This window comes from Protobothrops mucrosquamatus, unplaced genomic scaffold, assembly GCF_001527695.2.
Source record: "Protobothrops mucrosquamatus isolate PMUCROS unplaced genomic scaffold, P.Mucros_1.0 scaffold1865, whole genome shotgun sequence".
NCBI classification, from domain to species: domain Eukaryota; kingdom Metazoa; phylum Chordata; class Lepidosauria; order Squamata; family Viperidae; genus Protobothrops; species Protobothrops mucrosquamatus.
The window spans coordinates 13,147-31,881 of NW_015387994.1; the positions used below are offsets into that span (position 1 = coordinate 13,147).

The 18,735-nt window shown below is 46.1% G+C and overlaps 1 protein-coding gene across 1 annotated transcript in view; it reads right to left on the minus strand.

Annotated features, from left to right (window-relative positions):
• Positions 1–18,735, minus strand: part of LOC107294212 (ubiquitin carboxyl-terminal hydrolase 32-like) — a gene marked incomplete at its 3' end in the record, with an annotated part of 136,889 nt that overhangs the window by 12,840 nt on the left and 105,314 nt on the right. Inside the window, exon 3 of the mRNA XM_015823424.1 lies at positions 5,370–5,475. Coding sequence (XP_015678910.1) covers positions 5,370–5,475 — 106 coding nt within the window. The remainder of the gene's footprint in view (positions 1–5,369; positions 5,476–18,735) is intronic.

Consider the following 18,735-nt stretch of genomic DNA (forward strand, 5'->3'; position numbering starts at 1 on the left):
AGGAGGATTTTATTTAGGGACGATTTTAAGTATAATTTTAATTGGAACACAGCTTCGAATATTTGGTTTTAATTTGGTTTTAGAGGGGTTTTTATTTTTATTGATATGTATATCTGTTTTAATATGCTGTGCACCGCCCTGAGTCCTGCGGGAGAAGGGCGGTATAGAAATTAAAATAATAATAATAATAATAATAATTGACATTTTTTTCTGTGGGCTCAAGGGCACATGTTAAAAATGAAATTTAGCTGCTTGCTCTCAAAGTGTTACACATACATAACACTACATTTAAAACATACTATATACAACAGGGGTCTTCAAAGTTGGCCCTTTTATGACTTCTGGACTTCAACTCCCAGAATTTCTCAGCCAGGCACGCTGGCTGAGGAATTCTGGGAGTTGAAGTCCACAAGTCATAAAAGGGCCAACTTTGAAGACCCCTGATATGCAACATATGTATAGACCAGTGGTGGCGAACCTATGGCACGCGTGCCAGAGGCGGCACTCAGAGCCCTCTCTGTGGGCACGCGCGCCATGCCCCGGAGATGGCAACCGTCCCTCTTCAACCAGCCACCTGCTAACTCGCCGAGGTCCCACGTGGCCAGATGCATCCCAACACAACTGGTTTCCCTCCCCCCGTCCTGTCCCTCCTGGCCTCACATGCTCTCCTTTTCCCGGGCACGACCCACTGCATTCGCCCCCTCAGCTGTCCGCCAGCCATCCAGCTCAGAGGCGACTTCTCTGAACTGCTGGCGGTGGGCTGCGGAGCCCCAGAGTGCGCCAGTCGAGGCGCCGGCAGGCTGTGGCTGCTGACGGACACTGTCGGCTCCCATGCACTCGCTGGCCTCTGTGTGTGGGGGCCGATGGTATCGGGCAGCAGCTGCCCCGGCCCCTGCCTCGCCTTGCCTGGATCTCCCCCAACCCTGCCCATCCCCCACAGGCATCCCTCCCCACGAACAACATCGAGGTGACCACACCCACCTTGGCCACACCCACCCAGTCTGCCATGACCACCATAATCATACCCACCCAGTAGGCCACGCCCACCTGGCACCCGGCGATAAATAAGTGGATTTTGGGTTGCAGTTTGGGCACTCGGTCTGGTATAGACCTACACCCTTACATATAAGTAACACATAAATATGAATCACTGTCCATCTGGTCCCGGTGACCGACCCAGATTGGATCCTGCAACAGTATCCTGGGACATGTAGATTTGTCTTCCCTGCACTTGTCTTCGTCCCCATGCCTCTTTCGCTCCTTTATCCTGATCACACATGCGCCATGTATCATATCACTTGTTAGTTCCTCTCCAGGTTGAAGTGCAAGGTGATTATTTATAGGCTCCGGCAGTCATGTGAGAAGTCACCCTGGGACAAACCTCCCCTTGCTTTTAACACAAAAATAACATGGCCTGTCCTGAAGCTCCAACCACAAGCTTCAGCAATGGCACGATCGGCCGATTCAGAAGCGCTTGGGACTTTCCCATCGTGGCTAGTACCGATATCCATCATGGCTAGTACTGATATCCACCTACATACAGAGAGTTCTCCACTTTTACACCTCTGTTGAGCAACCATTCAAAGTTACAAACGGCACTGGAAAAAGTGACTTATGACCATCTTTCACCCTTATGACCTCATGGCCACGTGGTCAAAACTCAGAAGTTTGGCAACTCATATTTATGACGGTTGCAGTGTCTCAGGGTCACGTGATCCCTTTTGCGACCTTCTGACAAGCAAAGTCATCGGGGAAGCCAGATTCACTTAATAATCGTGTTACTAGCTTAACAACTGCAGTGATTCACTTAACATCTCTGGCAAGAAAGGTCGTAAAATAGGGCAAAACTCACTTAAGAAATGTCTCACTTAGCAACAGAAATTTTGGGCTCAATTGTAGTTGTTGAGAACTACCTGTACTTATATCTACCTATATACAGAGAGTTCAAGACTTACATCCGGGACTTCCGGTGGCAGGCGCCTTCGCTGGACGCAGCTGTTTGCTGCTCCCGCCTGTTTCTGCGTTAAAGCCGTTTTGACAGCCTGCATCAGCTGTCAAACGGCTTGATACCTCTCCCCTGGGCATAGGGGGAAAGGTGAGCTGCCCGAGGTAGGAGTTGAGTTCCCGAGTCGTCCCTTGTGGACGATGTAGGTGAGANCCTCCTCAGGGTGCCGTCGGCCAAGCAATGTCGGCTGGCGACCCCCAGGGGGAGGGCCTTCTCTGTGGGTGCCCCCACCCTCTGGAACGAACTGCCCCCCGAGATCCGGATGATTCCGGATCTCCTTACTTTCCGCCGCGCCCTCAAGACATGGCTTTTCCAGCAAGCGGGCCTGACCTAGGGAGGATTTTAGGTAGGGTTGATTTTAACAGCAATTTTAATTGGAAACACAGCCGTCAATATTTGGTTTTTAATTCGGTTTTTATTGGGGTTTATATTTTTGTGTTTTTTGTATTTTTGTATTTGTGTATAGTATCTGTTTTTTAAATATGCTGTGAACCGCCCTGAGTCCTACGGGAGAAGGGCGGTATATAAATTAAATAATAATAATAATAATAAAATAATAATAATAATAATTTAAATCGTAACATTTTTTCAAGACTTTGCGGACCCCTGTTATAACACAATGGACTCCCCAACGGTCCATGGATCACAGGTTGAGAACCACTGAAATATTGGACATGCTACAGAAGTGACTTTTGGGAGATTCCTTTTCCTATTGCAAGCGCTTGGCGGAAGCCGATTCGGTTTCCCCACATCTCAAAAACCTCCGATCTTCCTTAGCCCGCTGTACGAGTAGTCCTCGACTTGCAACAGTTCGTTTAGTGAGTGTTCAAAGTTGCAATGGCATTGAAAAAAAGTGATTTATGGCCAGTTTTGATTTTCTCATTTTTCCTACGGCTGTTGCAACATCTCCACGGTCACGGGATCAAAAATCTGGGCACCTGGAAGCCAGCCTGCATTTATGACGGGCTGCAGTGTCCCGGGATCATGATGACTTTTGTGACTTTCTGACAAGCAAAGTCAATGGGGAAGCCAGATTCGCTTAACAATCGTGTAACTAACTTTAAAAAAAAAATGCGGTGACTCACTTAACACCTGTGGCAGGAAAGGCCGTAAATGGGGTCAAAACTCACTTAACAACAGCAACAGAAATTTTCGGCTCAGTTGTGATTGTAACTCGAGGACTACCTCTTATCAACTTCACAAGAGCCAATTGTTGTATCTAATTTGGCCTTAAATGGGATGCACTTGGGAGGAGAAACTGCTGAGTAAAACTCACTTACCATGAGCTCTGAAAGTCAGAAAGCCATCCCCTGCCCCCCATGTTGGACTACACCTCTCATAAGTCCTCAATTACAGTAGTGGCCAAGATTGTGGAAACCTTTTGGGAAAAAGTGTATTTTTGAGGTTGGATGGCTAATAACACCACTTTTGTTTTGAGTAGTACCATAAAATTTTATATCAATGGGAAGGTAATTTAATCAAGAATGAACAGACAAAGTCTGTTCAATTATCTGTACTGCATTCTATGAAAAGTTGCAGCCAAATAACCAGAAAAAGGAAGCACGACTTGCTTAGGTTGATATCAGGTAGCTTTCCTTCATCTGATTGTAGCCAATGAGCAGGAGTGTTTAGAGAACCAATCAGGTGTCATCTTGTTTTGGCAATGAGCCAATCAGATCACGGCAGGATTCAGTGATTGATGTCATGTATTGAAGCTGAGAGGACATTTGTCAGTGTGTGATGTGATCGCTATCAAGTTGGTTGGGTTTTTTTGTATTCTTTCATTTAGTGGGCTTGTAAAACGTAATAAAATTAAAGTCATGGTGCAAAGAGTTGACTGGTTGCCCAGAAAACGATGTAAAATAGTATTATTAAGTGAACAAGGCTACAGTTATAAAGAAATTAGAATAAAAATTGGTGGAAACCTAACCAAAGGTGGCATTTCTACTGTACACTTTTCCAAAAAGGTTTCCACAATTTTGGCCAATCATATGGGGGGGGGGGAGACTGTAATCCAGCACCCACCGTAGGCCACGGGTAGGGAAGAGGTAGGGAAAGAACAGGATGGATTCGTTATGGATTCTTCTCAGGATGTCTAGGAACAGAAGGACTCAGTTTGGTGTCCAAGCTTTTAATGGGAATTCAGCTGATTTTATGACTTTTCTTGCCACAGTTGTTAAGTGAATCACTGTACAAGTATCCTCGACTTAGTGACCTCTCGTTTAGTGACCGTTCCAAGTTGCAATGGCACTGAAAAAAGGGACTTATGACCGTGGGTTTTTTTTTTACAGTTATGACTTTTGCAGCGTCCCCATGATCATGTGATCAAAATTCAGATGCTTGGCAGCTGGCTCCTATTTATCATGTGATCCCCTTTTGCGACCTCCTGACAAGTGGCATCAATGGGGAAGCCAGACTCACTTAACAACTGGGTTACTAACTTATCAATTGCAGTGATTCACTTAACAGCTGCGACAGGAAAGGTCGTAAAATGGGGCAAAACTCACTTAACAAATGTCTCACTTAACAATGGAAATGTTGGGCTCAATTGTGGTCGTAAGCCAAGGACTAACTGCAGCTGTTAATTGGGAAAACTCTAACTGGAACACCAGGCCACCCGTGCCTTGTCTCTCTTCCAAACAGGACTGGTACTTACCCCAAAGGTGCTTTTTCCAAAAGGCTGGGTTTCCCCCCCCCCCTTTGAAAACATTTCACTTCTCACCTTAGAACAGTGATGGCGAACCTTTTAGAGACCAAGTGCCCAAACTGCAACCCAAAACCCACTTATTTATCGCTGGGTGCCAGGTGGGCGTGGCCCACTGGGTGGGCGTGGCTGTGGTGGTCATGGCAGATTGGGTGGGTGTGGCCAAGGTGGGCGTGATCAACTCAATGTTGCTCATGGGGGCTGGGCAGGGTTGGGGGAGATCCGGGGGGTCTCTGGCAAGTGGGGCGGTGGGCAGGAGGCTCGTCCTGCGGGGTGAGGCGAGGCAAGGCGAGGCAGGGCAGGGGGGCCATTGTCACAGGGCAAGGTGAGGCAGGGGACGGGGCGGCTGCTGCCTGACACCATCGGCCCCTGCACACAAAGGCCAGTGAGTGCATGGGTGCTGGGATACATCTGGCCATGTGGGACCTCGGCGAGTTAGCGGGCGGCTGGTTGAAGAGGGACGGTTGCCATCTCCGGGGCATGGTGCGCGTGCCCACAGAGAGGTTCGCTACCACTGCCTTAGAAGCTTCTTCAGCTTCTAGGGAAGGGAAATGTTTTCAAAGAAAACAGCAAGAAAGTCCAGTTGCCTTTTGGAAAAAGCACCTTTGGGACAACCACGACCTGGATGGTTGAGGATCTCCACAAATGACTGATACTTACATTTGGCTTTCTCTTCATCTCGGCCCCTCGTCAGGAGGACTAAGCCCACTATCAGGTTATTGAAATGTAGTCCTTTCGACGTGCCACCAAAAGAACAGTATATGACCTGAAAGAAAAGATGAGAAAAATGTCAACCTGGGCGATCAGAAGAGGAACATCTATCTCTGGGTCCTTCTGCGTGACCCCTGCGGTCAAGTTGAAAAACAAAGCAAAGAGAGCTTAGAAGTCATTCCTACCAAATCTGTTGCTTACGGTTGTTTTAAAAGGGAGGAGAGCCGTGGGCTGCAAATTAAGATGACCCCATTTCAAACCTGGCCTCTGCCCTGAACTCACCAGGTGGGCTTCGTCAAAGAGTTTCCCGTTTGTAATCTGGGAAGAAAATGAGGCCAGCTTGCTTTATAAGGTGGTTAGCTCATAACCTGGTAAGTGCACCTAAAGCAATCTGTAGGCTTGAAAGCATTAGGCAAGTCTTAATTTTTATGAGCAGCTGGCCCCAATTCTCTGGCATCTATTGCTCAGGAAGGTTGAACAACGAAAAAGCCACACACGACAGGCAGCACATAAACACCACACACAGAATAGCCCAAAGCACACCCTCTGCTAGAGAGAAGTTCCCTAAGGATGGCCTCCGGCACTAGTCCGAAAGCTTGGAAGACTAGACTAGACTACAGTAGATTAGATTAGATAACCTTTATTGACATTTTTTTTCTGTGGGCTCAAGGGCACACGTTAAAAATGAAGTTTAGTTGCTTGCTCTCAAAGTGTTACACATACATAACACTACATTTAAAACATACTATATACAACAGGGGTCTTCAAAGTTGGCCCTTTTATGACTTGTGGACTTCAACTCCCAGAATTTCTCAGCCAGGCACGCTGGCTGAGGAATTCTGGGAGTTGAAGTCCACAAGTCATAAAAGGGCCAACTTTGAAGACCCCTGATATACAACATATGTATAGACCAGTGGTGGCGAACCTATGGCACGTGTGTCAGAGGCGGCACTCAGAGCCCTCTCTGTGGGCACACGTGCCATGCCCCAGAGATGGCAACCGCCCCTCTTCAACCAGCTGCCCGCTAACTCGCCAAGGTCCCACATGGCCAGATGCATCCCAACACAACTGGTTTCCCTCCCCCCGTCCTGTCCCTCCTGGCCTCACATGCTCTCCTTTTCCCGGGCACGACCCACTGCATTCGCCCCCTCAGCTGTCCGCCGGCCATCCAGCTCAGAGGCAGCTTCTCTGAACTGCTGGTGGCGGGCTGCGAGCCCCAAAGTGTGCCAGTTGAGGGGCCGGCAGGCTGTGGCTGCTGACGGACACTGTCAGCTCCCATGCGCTCGCTGGCCTCTGTGTGCAGAGGTCGATGGTGTCAGGCAGCAGCCGCTCCGGCCCCTGCCTCGCCTTGCCTGCGACAATGGCAACCCCACCCTGCCTCGCCTTGCCTCGCCTCACCCCACAGGACGAGCCTCCTGCCCACCGCCCCACCTGCCAGAGACCCCCTGGATCTCCCCCAACCCTGCCAGTCCCCCACAGGCATCCCTCCCCACGAACAACATCGAAGTGACCACACCCACCTTGGCCACACCCACCCAGTCTGCCATGATTACCACAGCCATACCCACCCAGTGGGCCATGCACACCTGGCACCCGGCGATAAATAAGTGGGTTTTGGGTTGCAGTTTGGGCACTCGGTCTCTAAAAGGTTCGCCATCATTGGTATAGACCTACACCCTTACATATAAGTAACATATAAATATGGATCACTGTCCATCTGGTCCCGGTGACTGACCCAGATTGGATCCTGCAACAGTATCCTGGGGCATGTAGATTTGCCTTTCCTGCACTTGTCTTCGTCCCCATGCCTCTTTCGCTCCTTTATCCTGATCACACATGCGCCATGTATCATATCACTTGTTAGTTCTTCTCCAGGTTGAAGTGCAAGGTGATTATTTATAGGCTCCGGCAGTCATGTGAGAAGTCACCCTGGGACAAACCTCCCCTTGCTTTTAACACAAAAATAACATGGCCTGTCCTGAAGCTCCAACCACAAGCTTCAGCAATGGCACGATCAGCCGATTCAGAAGCGCTTGGGACTTTCCCATCGTGGCTAGTACCGATATCCATCATGGCTAGTACTGATATCCACCTACATACAGAGAGTTCTCCACTTTTACACCTCTGTTGAGCAACCATTCAAAGTTACAAACGGCACTGGAAAAAGTGACTTATGACCATCTTTCATCCTTATGACCTCATGGCCACGTGGTCAAAACTCAGATGTTTGGCAACTCATATTTATGACGGTTGCAGTGTCCCGGGGTCACGTGATCCCCTTTTGCGACCTTCTGACAAGCAAAGTCATCGGGGAAGCCAGATTCACTTAATAATCGTGTTAGTAGCTTAACAACTGCAGTGATTCACTTAACATCTCTGGCAAGAAAGGTCGTAAAATAGGGCAAAACTCACTTAAGAAATGTCTCACTTAGCAACAGAAATTTTGGGCTCAATTGTAGTTGTTGAGAACTACCTGTACTTATATCTACCTATATACAGAGAGTTCAAGACTTACATCCATCCATTTAGCAACTGATCAAATTTACAACATCGCCGGCCCTTGCACGTATGACCCCTGCAGCATCCCCATGTGGCAACATCGGATGTTTTTGCTTTGACAACAGTTGGAGATGCAACCATTTTCTTCTTATGTTTTACTTTTAGAGTTAGAGTTAGAGTTAGAGTTAGATGATGCTGGGGGGAGGAATGTGCATGAGAGTTTAGCTAGACATAACAATACTGGACCTAGTGTGAGAACCAAGGTTATTGAAATAAGAGATGATAAGAATTGGCCGGGCTGGAGAACTGGAGGGGAAGCCTGCATTTAAAACTAATTGGAGAATGTGATTTATGACTGTTAATTGGAGGAGAGAATTGTGCTTGGATACTATGTGCTCAGGGGAGGGGAATTCAGTTTTTGGCTTCAATTATGTTAGTGCTGATGCTATGCTACTTGAATAAAGATTCTTTAAAGTAAACAATGCCTCAAAGTTCTTTGAAGAGTTTCATCTGTCGGAATCATGACACCACGTTCATGGGATTCAAAACCGGGTACTTGGCAACAGGCATGGATTTATAATCATTGCAGTATGCTGAGATCATGTGATCACCATTTGCAGCCTTGCTGGCTGGCTTTCAAGACACAAAGTCAAGGGGAGTCAAGGTCTGTTTAACGACTGTGCAATTCACTTAACGACTGCAGTGATTTGCTTAACCATCGCTCAGAGTCATTGAAAATGACTCTGGGCAGCGTTCAATTTCATAAATCAATAAATAATGGCAAAAATAATAAAATCGAGCGCACCTCACGTAACTACTATCTTGCTTAGCAACGGAAATTCACGCCACAGTTGAGCTCTTAATTTGAGGACAACTTGTTACGAGGATGTTCCAAACTCATTGTTACTTATTTATTATTTACATATTGATATATTGCCATGGTTATTAAGCATATCACTGCAGTTGTTAAGTGAATCATACAGTTGTTAAGTGAATCTGGCTTCCCCCATTGACTTCGCTCGTCAGAAGCTTGCAAAAGGGGATCACGTGACCCTGGGATGCTGCAACCGTTGTGCCAAGCATCTGAACTTTGATCACGTGGCCAAGGGGAACGCTGCAAAATGGTTATAAGTCCCCTTTTTTCAGTGCCACTGTAACTTCAAAACAGTCACTAAATCAGGGGTTCCCAACCGGGGGTGCGAGATGATATTCCAGGGGGTGCGAAAACTTGGGTTTTCAAAATTATAAGTGTATGTGCATAATTCGTTGCCATTATTTCAAACTTTTGTAAGGTGAGGAAGACGGAAGAGTCTTCATCATGGTTCAGTCCAAGCCGGGAATAAACAACATGGCGACTGCTTTAGAAAGAAGGTTGCAGTTTATTCCCGGCTTGGACTGAACCATGATGAAGATTTTTCCTTCAACAAAGGGGTGTGAAAATATATCAGAAGCATTCTAGGGGCGCAGGGTATAGAAAAGGTTGGGAGCCACTGAACTAAATGAACTGTTGTTAGTAAAGAACTACTTATAAATCAGTCTTTGAGACCGAAATTCTTTCTAAGGAAACTACACAACAGACATTTACCACCATCCTCAAGTTATCCCCACAATGCTGCTTTTTAAGTTGCCAGCATTTAAAAGCTTGACCTGATTAGCACATCTGCAGTAACATCAAAGCTTTGACTAATCCTTTGTGGAGAACTCCAGCGAAGGGCCTTAATAGCAAGGCAACCACGGAGACACCTGGCTGATTTGATTAAGGGAGACTACAATGAATAGGAAACTTAGTCTTTGAGATAGGGGATGTTTTTTTTTTATTACTTTACAAGATTAATGCACTTCAGTTCGGCTTTTTAACGAAGTTGAAAATGCAAAGCACTAGAGAGCAAAGAGATTAAGCCTGGTTTGGCTAGGGGAAACATCCCCCGCCACAGATAGCGGTACAAAATAATCCGACGTTTATTTTGGCTCCAGGAACAGCCAAAGTGTTTCAAAGGATCTGTCAAATTTTCCCTCGCCTTTGAAAAAAAGAAAGAGAAAAAGAAATCTGGCAAAGTGCTGCTGCAAAAACACCGCTATTGTAAACGACATCTTTCCTTGCCGAATTTCAGCTCCTGTCCATAATTTCTCTGGGTGGAAAGAATATTATTGCAGATTGTCAGGGATGTCTGCACGGTGTTATTTATACAATACTGCCATTTAAAAAAAAAAAAAAAGCCAAGATTTAGTTGGGAAAGGGCCCAATTCCCCCCTCCCTCATTTCAAAACAGAAGTAGACTTCAAAATGAGGCTGAATTGGAGAAAAAAGGGAGAGGCCCCTATTGAGAGCATCCCAGTTAAAAGCCGACAGGAACACACACACATACACACACACAAACTCAAACAAAGCAGCCTTCCTTATAAATGTCAACTATATAAGGCTTGAATTCAGCCCGTTTTCCAGACTGCTAAGTGTGCAGGCTTTAAAGATGACAAAAACCAACATCAGCCCTCTGGACTGGCTGGGGAATTCTGGGAGATGAAGTCCACAGGTCTTAACGTTGCCAAGGTTGGGGACCCCTGCTCTGTATGCCCATTTGCAGTGCCCCACAGTCACATGACTGCAATTTTTAAGGCATTTTTTGCAAGTTTCCAACATTTACTTCCAGTTTTTGGCAGAAGCGCCCATTGGCTGAAAATGGATTTTTATTTTCATTTTTTTTAGCGACTGCTGCATTCACTTAACGGCTGCTGCCAAATCAGACATGGTCATGTGATAACCCGCTAAACAACTGCCATGATTGATGATAGTAATGCCAGTCTCAATATCTCAGGGGCTGCCCCAAAGAAGAGGGAGTCAAGCTATTCTCCAAAGCGCCTGAAGGCAGGACAAGAAGCAACGGATGGAAACTAACCAAGGAGAGAAGCAACCTGGAACTGAGGAGAAATTTCCTGACAGTTAGAACAATTAACCAGTGGAACAACCTGCCTCCAGAAGCGGTGAATGCTCCAATAATGGAAGTTTTTAAGAAGAGGCTGGACAGCCATTTGTCTGAAATGGTATAGGGCCGTGGCGGCGAACCTATGGCACGCTTGCCACAGGTGGCAGGCAGAGTCCTCTCTGTGGGCACGCACGCCATTGCCCCAGTCCTAGGCCTTCATCTGGGTTTTATAAAACCTTTTCACTTTAGTCCTTTGCCACCGTATGCAAAAAAAAAAAAAAAAGGTTCAATCAATCAATCAATTTCAACCTCGCGGGGAAAAAAAGATCTCGCAAGGTTGGAATTGATTGATTGAACTTTTTAGTTCCGCCCAGTCTGCCGTTACCACGGCAGCCACACCCACTCAATGGGCCACGCTCATCCAATTGGTCACATCCACCCAATGGGGCACACCTACCTGGCACCCGACGATACATAAGTGGGTTTTGGGTTGCAGTTTGGACACTCGGTCTCTAAAAGGTTCGCCATCACTGGTATAGGGTTTCCTGCCTGAGCAGGGGGTTGGACTAGATGATCTCCAAGGTCCCTTCCAACTTTATTATTATTATAGAGTTGGAAGTCAAGGACTACCTGTACCAGCATAATGAGTTCAAGTCCCTGCTCAGGGTAGTAATCTACTCTTGAGTGTTGGAAGAAAGTGAACGGTTGGCCTAAACGCAAAAATAATTATTAAATAAAAATCATCAGGAAGCCAAATGGAGGCATAATCGACAGGTGGCTGTCTTGCCTTTAACCAAACACATCCAGAAAATAGGAGTCCTTACAGGTAGTCCTCAGATTACAACCTATTCCTTCAAAGTGACTTATGACCGATCCTCGCAGTTGCAGCATCCCTCACGGTCATTCGATCATAATTTGGGTGCTTGACAATCATCATGTAATTATGACAGTTGCAGCATCCCCGGGGGTCATGTGATCACCCTGTGCCACCTCCCTAGCCAGCTTTCGTCAAGCAAAAGGAAGCCATGTTGGCTTAATGATGGTGTGGTTCACTTAACTGCAGTGATTCGCTCAACAAGCATGGCAAAACAATATGATAGTTATGGCGGCGCCTTGCTTCAGCTCTCAAAAGTGTGGGGGTTAGGAAAGGAAATGAACGATCCAGACTGAAGCCCTTTTTAGAAATAGGGACAAGCAAGCAGAGTTGGACTGCTAAACTTTCATATGAACGTCAGTCCATATTGGATATGAAGAAATTCAGCAGAAGAGGAACGGTGGAGAAAACTATTCGGGACAGTCTGCATGGCCTCGGATTACTACGGAGGATAAAATCAACGATCTTCTCCGTAGCAGAACATCCAGATTCAGCCATAGTTTCATTAACCTTGTGAACTCTCAAGCTTCCTCCTTCGGTTATATACTCAAGATGGACAGTATTTAATATTCATTTGTTATGCATATGTAGGGGTGTGGGTCTACACATATGTTATACACAGTGTGTTTAGCTGTGTGCCATGTATGTGTTTCACTTTGAGAGCGGGCAACTAAATTTCATTTTTGATGTGTGCCCTTGGGCCCACAGTAAAAAAAAAAAATGACAATAAAGGTTATCTTATCTATCTTATCTTAACTTGTAAAAATCGGGTGAGACTCACTGACAGCTGCCTATCATCGCCTTCTTTGAGGCTTGCTAGCCACTGCCATAGCCAGGGGGGAGCCCCGTGAACCCTCCTCCCTTTCTCACGGCCTCCAGGTAGAAGGAGAAAAAGTTCCTGCGGCCGGGACCCTTTCCTTAAACGACACCGCGGTCTCCTTGGTTTTGTAGTTTTGTCCTGGACTAACTTGATGAGAGGGTCCCCCCTCCCAAACCCTAGTAACCCCTAACGAAGGTTAAATCTATCAGGAGTCGAATACTGAACAAATTAATATAGTAGTAGTAATAATAATAATAATAATAATAATAATAATAATAATAATAATAATAATAATAATAATAATAATAATAAAGTTGGAAGGGACCTTGGAGGTCATCTAGTCCAACCCCCTGCTCTGGCAGGACACCCTATACCATTTTGGACAAATGGCTGTCCAGTCCAGTTCTTAAAAACTTCCAGTGTTGGAGCATTCACCGCTTCTGGAGGCAGGTTGTTCCACTGGTTAATTGTTCTAACTGTCAGGAAGTTTCTCCTTAGTTCTAGGTTGCTTCTCTCCTTTATTAGTTTCCACCCGTTGCTTCTTGTCCTGTGCTTTGGAGAAGAGCTTGACTCCCTCTTCTTTGGGGCAGCCCCTGAGATACTGGAAGGCTGCTATCATGTCCCCCCTCGTCCTTCTCTTCATTAAACTAGACATACCCAATTCCAGCAACCGTTCCTTATATGTTTTAGCCTCCAGTCCCCTGATCATCTTTGTTGCTCTTCTCTGTACTCTTTCTAGAGTCTCAACATCTTTTTTACATCGTGGTGACCAAAACTAGATGCCGTATTCCAAGTGTGGCCTTACCAAGGCATTGTAAAGTGGTATTAACACTTCACGTGATCTTGATTCTGTCCCTCTGTTAATGCAGCCTAGCACTGTGTTGGCTTTTCTGGCAGCTGCAGCACACGGCTGGTTCCTAGTTAAGTGATTGTCCACTAGGACAATCCTAGGGAGCAGGCTGGGGCGCCCACTTAGCAATGGAAATTTTGATCCCAATTGCGGTTATAAATTGAGGATTATCTCTCCTTCTCTGCATCACTGGTCCAACTAGTGAAATGTTCTTCCTGCTAGAAAGTTCTTCCTAATGTTCAATGCTAATCCTCTTTCCTGTAACTCAACATCAATTTCCTGCACTCTGGAATGACATCAACCAGGTGCTGACCTTTCTAAACAGGTGTTGATCTTTTGGAAGATACCTTCCTCGGCCTTCTCTGGGGACCAGTAAATTCTCCAAAGTAGGTGTGGGTGGAAGACAGCGTGCCAATTCAACCGTTTTTCCAAGCTTCCCTTGAGAGAACAGAAAGCGGTTCAGAAAATGCTAGGATGAAGCCGTTTGTGGAGTTTCTGCGAGTTAAATATAATAATGGAGGGTTAACAAGGGCTTTGAAGTTTAATTAATTTTGGGGGGGAGGAGGTTAATAGTTAACCGTTAACAGCTTTCTTACTGTGAACAAGTATCCGGTCGACTTCATGGACAGACAATACATTTGTATATTTGGGGTATTTGTTAAGAGAATGTGATGTAAAATACTACAGGTAGTCCTTAATTTATGACAACTGAGCCAAAATTTCTGACACTGGTTAAGTAAGTTTTGCCTCATTTTGCGACCTCACCTGCCACATTTGTTAAGTGAATCACTGCAGTTGCTAAATTAGTAACATGGTTGTTAAGTGAACCTGGCTTTTCGGTTGACTTTGCTTGTCAGAAGGTCACAGAAGCTGATCACATGACACACACACACACCCCGGGACACTGCAACCCTCATAAATATGAGTCAATTGCCAAGCAGCTGAATTTTGATGACGTGACCATGGGGACGCTAAAAAGGTCGTAACTGTGAAAAACGGTCATAAGTCACTTTTTTTCAATGCCGTTTTAACTTTGAACGGTCACTAAATGAACTGTTGTAAGTCGAGATTCATCTAACAACTGTGTTACTAACTTAACCGCAGTGATTAACTTAACAACTGTGGCAAGAAAGGTCGTAAAGTGGGGCAAAACTCACTTAACAAATGTCTCAGCAACAGAAAATTCGGGCTCAATTGTGGTAACAACAACAACAACAACAACAACAACAACAATAATAATAATAATGCTGGAAGGACCTTGGAGGTCATCTAGTCCAACCCCCTGCTCAGGCAGGACACCCTATACCAGTGATGGCGAACCTTTTAGAGACCGAGTGCCCAAACTGCAACCCAAAACCCACTTATTTATTGCGAAGTGCCAGCGCCGCATCAGCGTTGTGGTGCCCTCGGCATGCAAAAATCGGGGGTGCAAAAATGTGCTGCAAGATGCAAAAATGGCCACCGTCGCGCCGCGGGATGCAGATACAAGGCGCTGCACCATGCAAGAATGGGGCAGGGCTAGTGAACATCACGCAGGCACTAGCCCCATCCCATTTGCAGCATGTGCATGCTCGCAGCCCCATGCGCGCATGCACGCATGTAAAATGCTTCCCCCTCCCTTTTCTTCCAGTCAACCAACTGACAATGGTTGGTGACCTCTGCTCTACCACCTCTACTCGAGAGCTTGCTAGTCGGCCGCTTCGCCTCCTTTGTGCTGGGTGGGGCTCCTGCTCTGGGCGGCGGTGGTGGCCTGATGGACCTGCTGCTGGTGGCGGTGGCACATGTGCCAACAGAGAGGACTCTGAGTGCCGCCTCTGGCACGCGTGCCATGGGTTCGCCACCACTGCCCTATACCATTTCAGACAAATGGCTGTCCAGTCTCTTCTTAAAAACGTCCAGAACTACCTGTATCATGGGATATCTGTATCATGGGATATCAAGAAGGGCCAATGCCCAACCTTGTCACTTCCTTCCCTTTCAAAAGGGGAGACTTCTGAGGAGCATCAAGATGTGGCTATGTGTTTCTTCTGACACGATAAGCCAGTGCAAACCAAAAAACCCGAAAGAAGCATTATTTTCTTGCCTTCAAAGCCAGATAACACCTGTGGTCCTTGAAGTGTGTGATTTGTCTGCTGTAATGCAGAGGCTGCTTTATTTTCTTGGCACGGCCACTAAATCACTGTTTTCAGGTTTTCTTTTCTCCTGGTATCACAATAATGAGTTTTTAAGCCACCTCAGATGGATCGATACCAAATGGATATCCCAAAGAGTAGAAACAGAAGGACTGAGATGAAACGCTAAGGCGAGAGCCTCGCATTTGTCACACCCTGGCAAGCCCTGTGGCTCAGGGCTCCAAACCCTCTCCCCCTTGAATCTAAAGCTCTTCAATCTACAGCTCGCCCCTCTCCGCAAGATTTATTGTCAAAAGAATCACACCTTGCCCCATTCTTTCTCCCACACATCACAATGCCCACTGATGGGATTCACTTTACTGGGCCATAGTAAAGTGAATCATCTCTCGAACCTATAGTCCAGGTATTGCAGATCTCATATATTACAATCCTTGTTTTGCCCACCCTAAAAAATACACTGGCTAAGCAAAGCACACAGGGCGACCTGGGAGCCAGTTTCAAAGCTAAGCCGGCAATCGTGGTATTTTTTTTTAAGTGTTACATAGCTGACTCCTCTTTATAATGCTCATTCAACACCTTCTATTAATATTTCTCCGTGCCAGAGAAGAAAAGGCTGATGCCTTCTAAACCAGTGTTTCTCAACCTTGACAATTTTAAGGCATGTGGACTTCAACTCCCAGAATTCCACAGCCAGCATTGCTGGCTGTGGAATTCTGGGAGTTGAAGTCCACATGCCTTAAAATTGTCAAGGTTGAGAAACACTGTTCTAAACAGAATCTGCTCATGCTGCAATTAACAGTGGTGGCTGCATTGGCCGGGAAGAAAGGAGACGCAGCTTCTGGTGGAGCTGAGGCATCCCCTTGAAGTGGTGTTTACCAAGCTGCGAACTGTGTATCCTTGTGTGATTTGAGAAGTTTATTTATGAATTTTTATGAACCTTTTATTATTTTTACCAATAAGGCAGAGAACATATCCAACACACCTCCCTCCTCCTATTGTCCCCACAACAACAACCCTGTGAGGAGGGTTGGGCTGAGACAGGGGTACTGGTCCACGGTCACCCAGCTGGCCTTCATGGCTAAGGTGAGACTAGAACTCACAGTCTCCCGGTGATTGGCCCAAAGTCGCCCAGCTGGCTTTCATGGCTAAGGCAGGACTAGATCTCTGTCTCCTGGTGATTGGCCCAAAGACACCCAACTGTCTTTCATGCCTAAGGTGGGTCTAGATGGGGCGTTGTCTTACCTGAACGCCTTTTCTCAGCACGGAGATGGAGGATCCACCCATGGGTAGTAGACTGTATTCCTGCCCAATCAGATTAAGTCAGCCAAAGTTGCCACGCCCGTCCTGGACCCTAGATTCCAGTCTTGACGCGAGCGAAGCCATTGACTGACATAGGACGTACTGGCTCAGAAACTAAACTANGGGGCACTTGGGAGGAGGGAAAGAGTGCCGGAGGTCCATCTTCCTCTTTTTCAAGGACGCCGGCCCTGGGAAAGGAATTTGCTGTGGCGCCAGAGGAACCAAAACATCAAAACAGGACCTGATTGAACTACTCTCCCAGGGGGGAGGGTTTGGGATCATTGGGGATTGCTTCCAATTTAGATAGTCCTCAGCTTATGACCACAAATTAATATAGTAGTAGTAATAATAATAATAATAATAATAATAATAATAATAATAATAATAATAATAATAATAATAAAGTTGGAAGGGACCTTGGAGGTCATCTAGTCCAACCCCCTGCTCTGGCAGGACACCCTATACCATTTTGGACAAATGGCTGTCCAGTCCAGTTCTTAAAAACCTCCAGTGTTGGAGCATTCACCGCTTCTGGAGGTAGGTTGTTCCACTGGTTAATTGTTCTAACTGTCAGGAAGTTTCTCCTTAGTTCTAGGTTGCTTCTCTCCTTTATTAGTTTCCACCCGTTGCTTCTTGTCCTGTGCTTTGGAGAAGAGCTTGACTCCCTCTTCTTTGGGGCAGCCCCTGAGATACTGGAAGGCTGCTCTCATGTCCCCCCTCGTCCTTCTCTTCATTAAACTAGACATACCCAATTCCAGCAACCGTTCCTTGTATGTTTTAGCCTCCAGTCCCCTGATCATCTTTGTTGCTCTTCTCTGTACTCTTTCTAGAGTCTCAACATCTTTTTTACATCGTGGTGACCAAAACTGGATGCAGTATTCCAAGTGTGGCCTTACCAAGGCCTTGTAAAGTGGTATTAACACTTCCATGTGATCTTGATTCTATCCCTCTGTTAATGCAGCCTAGCACTGTGTTGGCCTTTTTGGCAGCTGCAGCACACGGCTGGTTCCTAGTTAAGTGATTGTCCACTAGGACAATCCTAGGGAGCAGGCTGGGGCGCCCACTTAGCAATGGAAATTTTGATCCCAATTGCGGTTATAAATTGAGGATGATCTGTCCTTCTCTGCATCACTGGTCCAACTAGTGAAATGTTCTTCCTACTAGAAAGTTCTTCCTAATGTTCAACGCTAATCCTCTTTCCTGTAACTCAACATCAATTTCCTGCACTCTGGAATGACATCAACCAGGTGCTGACCTTTCTAAACAGGTGTTGACCTTTTGGAAGATACCTTCCTCGGCCTTCTCTGGGGACCAGTAAATTCTCCAAAGTAGGTGTGGGTGGAAGACAGCGTGCCAATTCAACCGTTTTTCCAAGCTTCCCTTGAGAGAACAGAAAGCGCTTCAGAAAATGCTAGGATGAAGCCGTTTGTGGAGTTTCTGCGAGTTAAATATAATAATGGAGGGTTAACAAGGGCTTTGAAGTTTAATTCATTTGGGGGGGGGAGGAGGTTAATAGTTAACCGTTAACAGCTTTCTTACTGTGAACAAGAATCCGGTCGACTTCATGGACAGACAATAAATTTGTATATTTGGGGTATTTGTTAAGAGAATGTGATGTAAAATACTACAGGTAGTCCTTGGTTTATGACAATTGAGCCAAAATTTCTGACACTGGTTAAGTAAGTTTTGCCACATTTTGCGACCTCACCTGCCACATTTGTTAAGTGAATCACTGCAGTTGCTAAGTTAGTAACATGGTTGTTAAGTGAATCTGGCTTCTCGGTTGACTTTGCTTGTCAGAAGGTCACAGAAGCTGATCACATGACACACACACACACCCCGGGACACTGCAACCCTCATAAATATGAGTCAATTGCCAAGCAGCTGAATTTTGATGACGTGACCATGGGGACGCTAAAA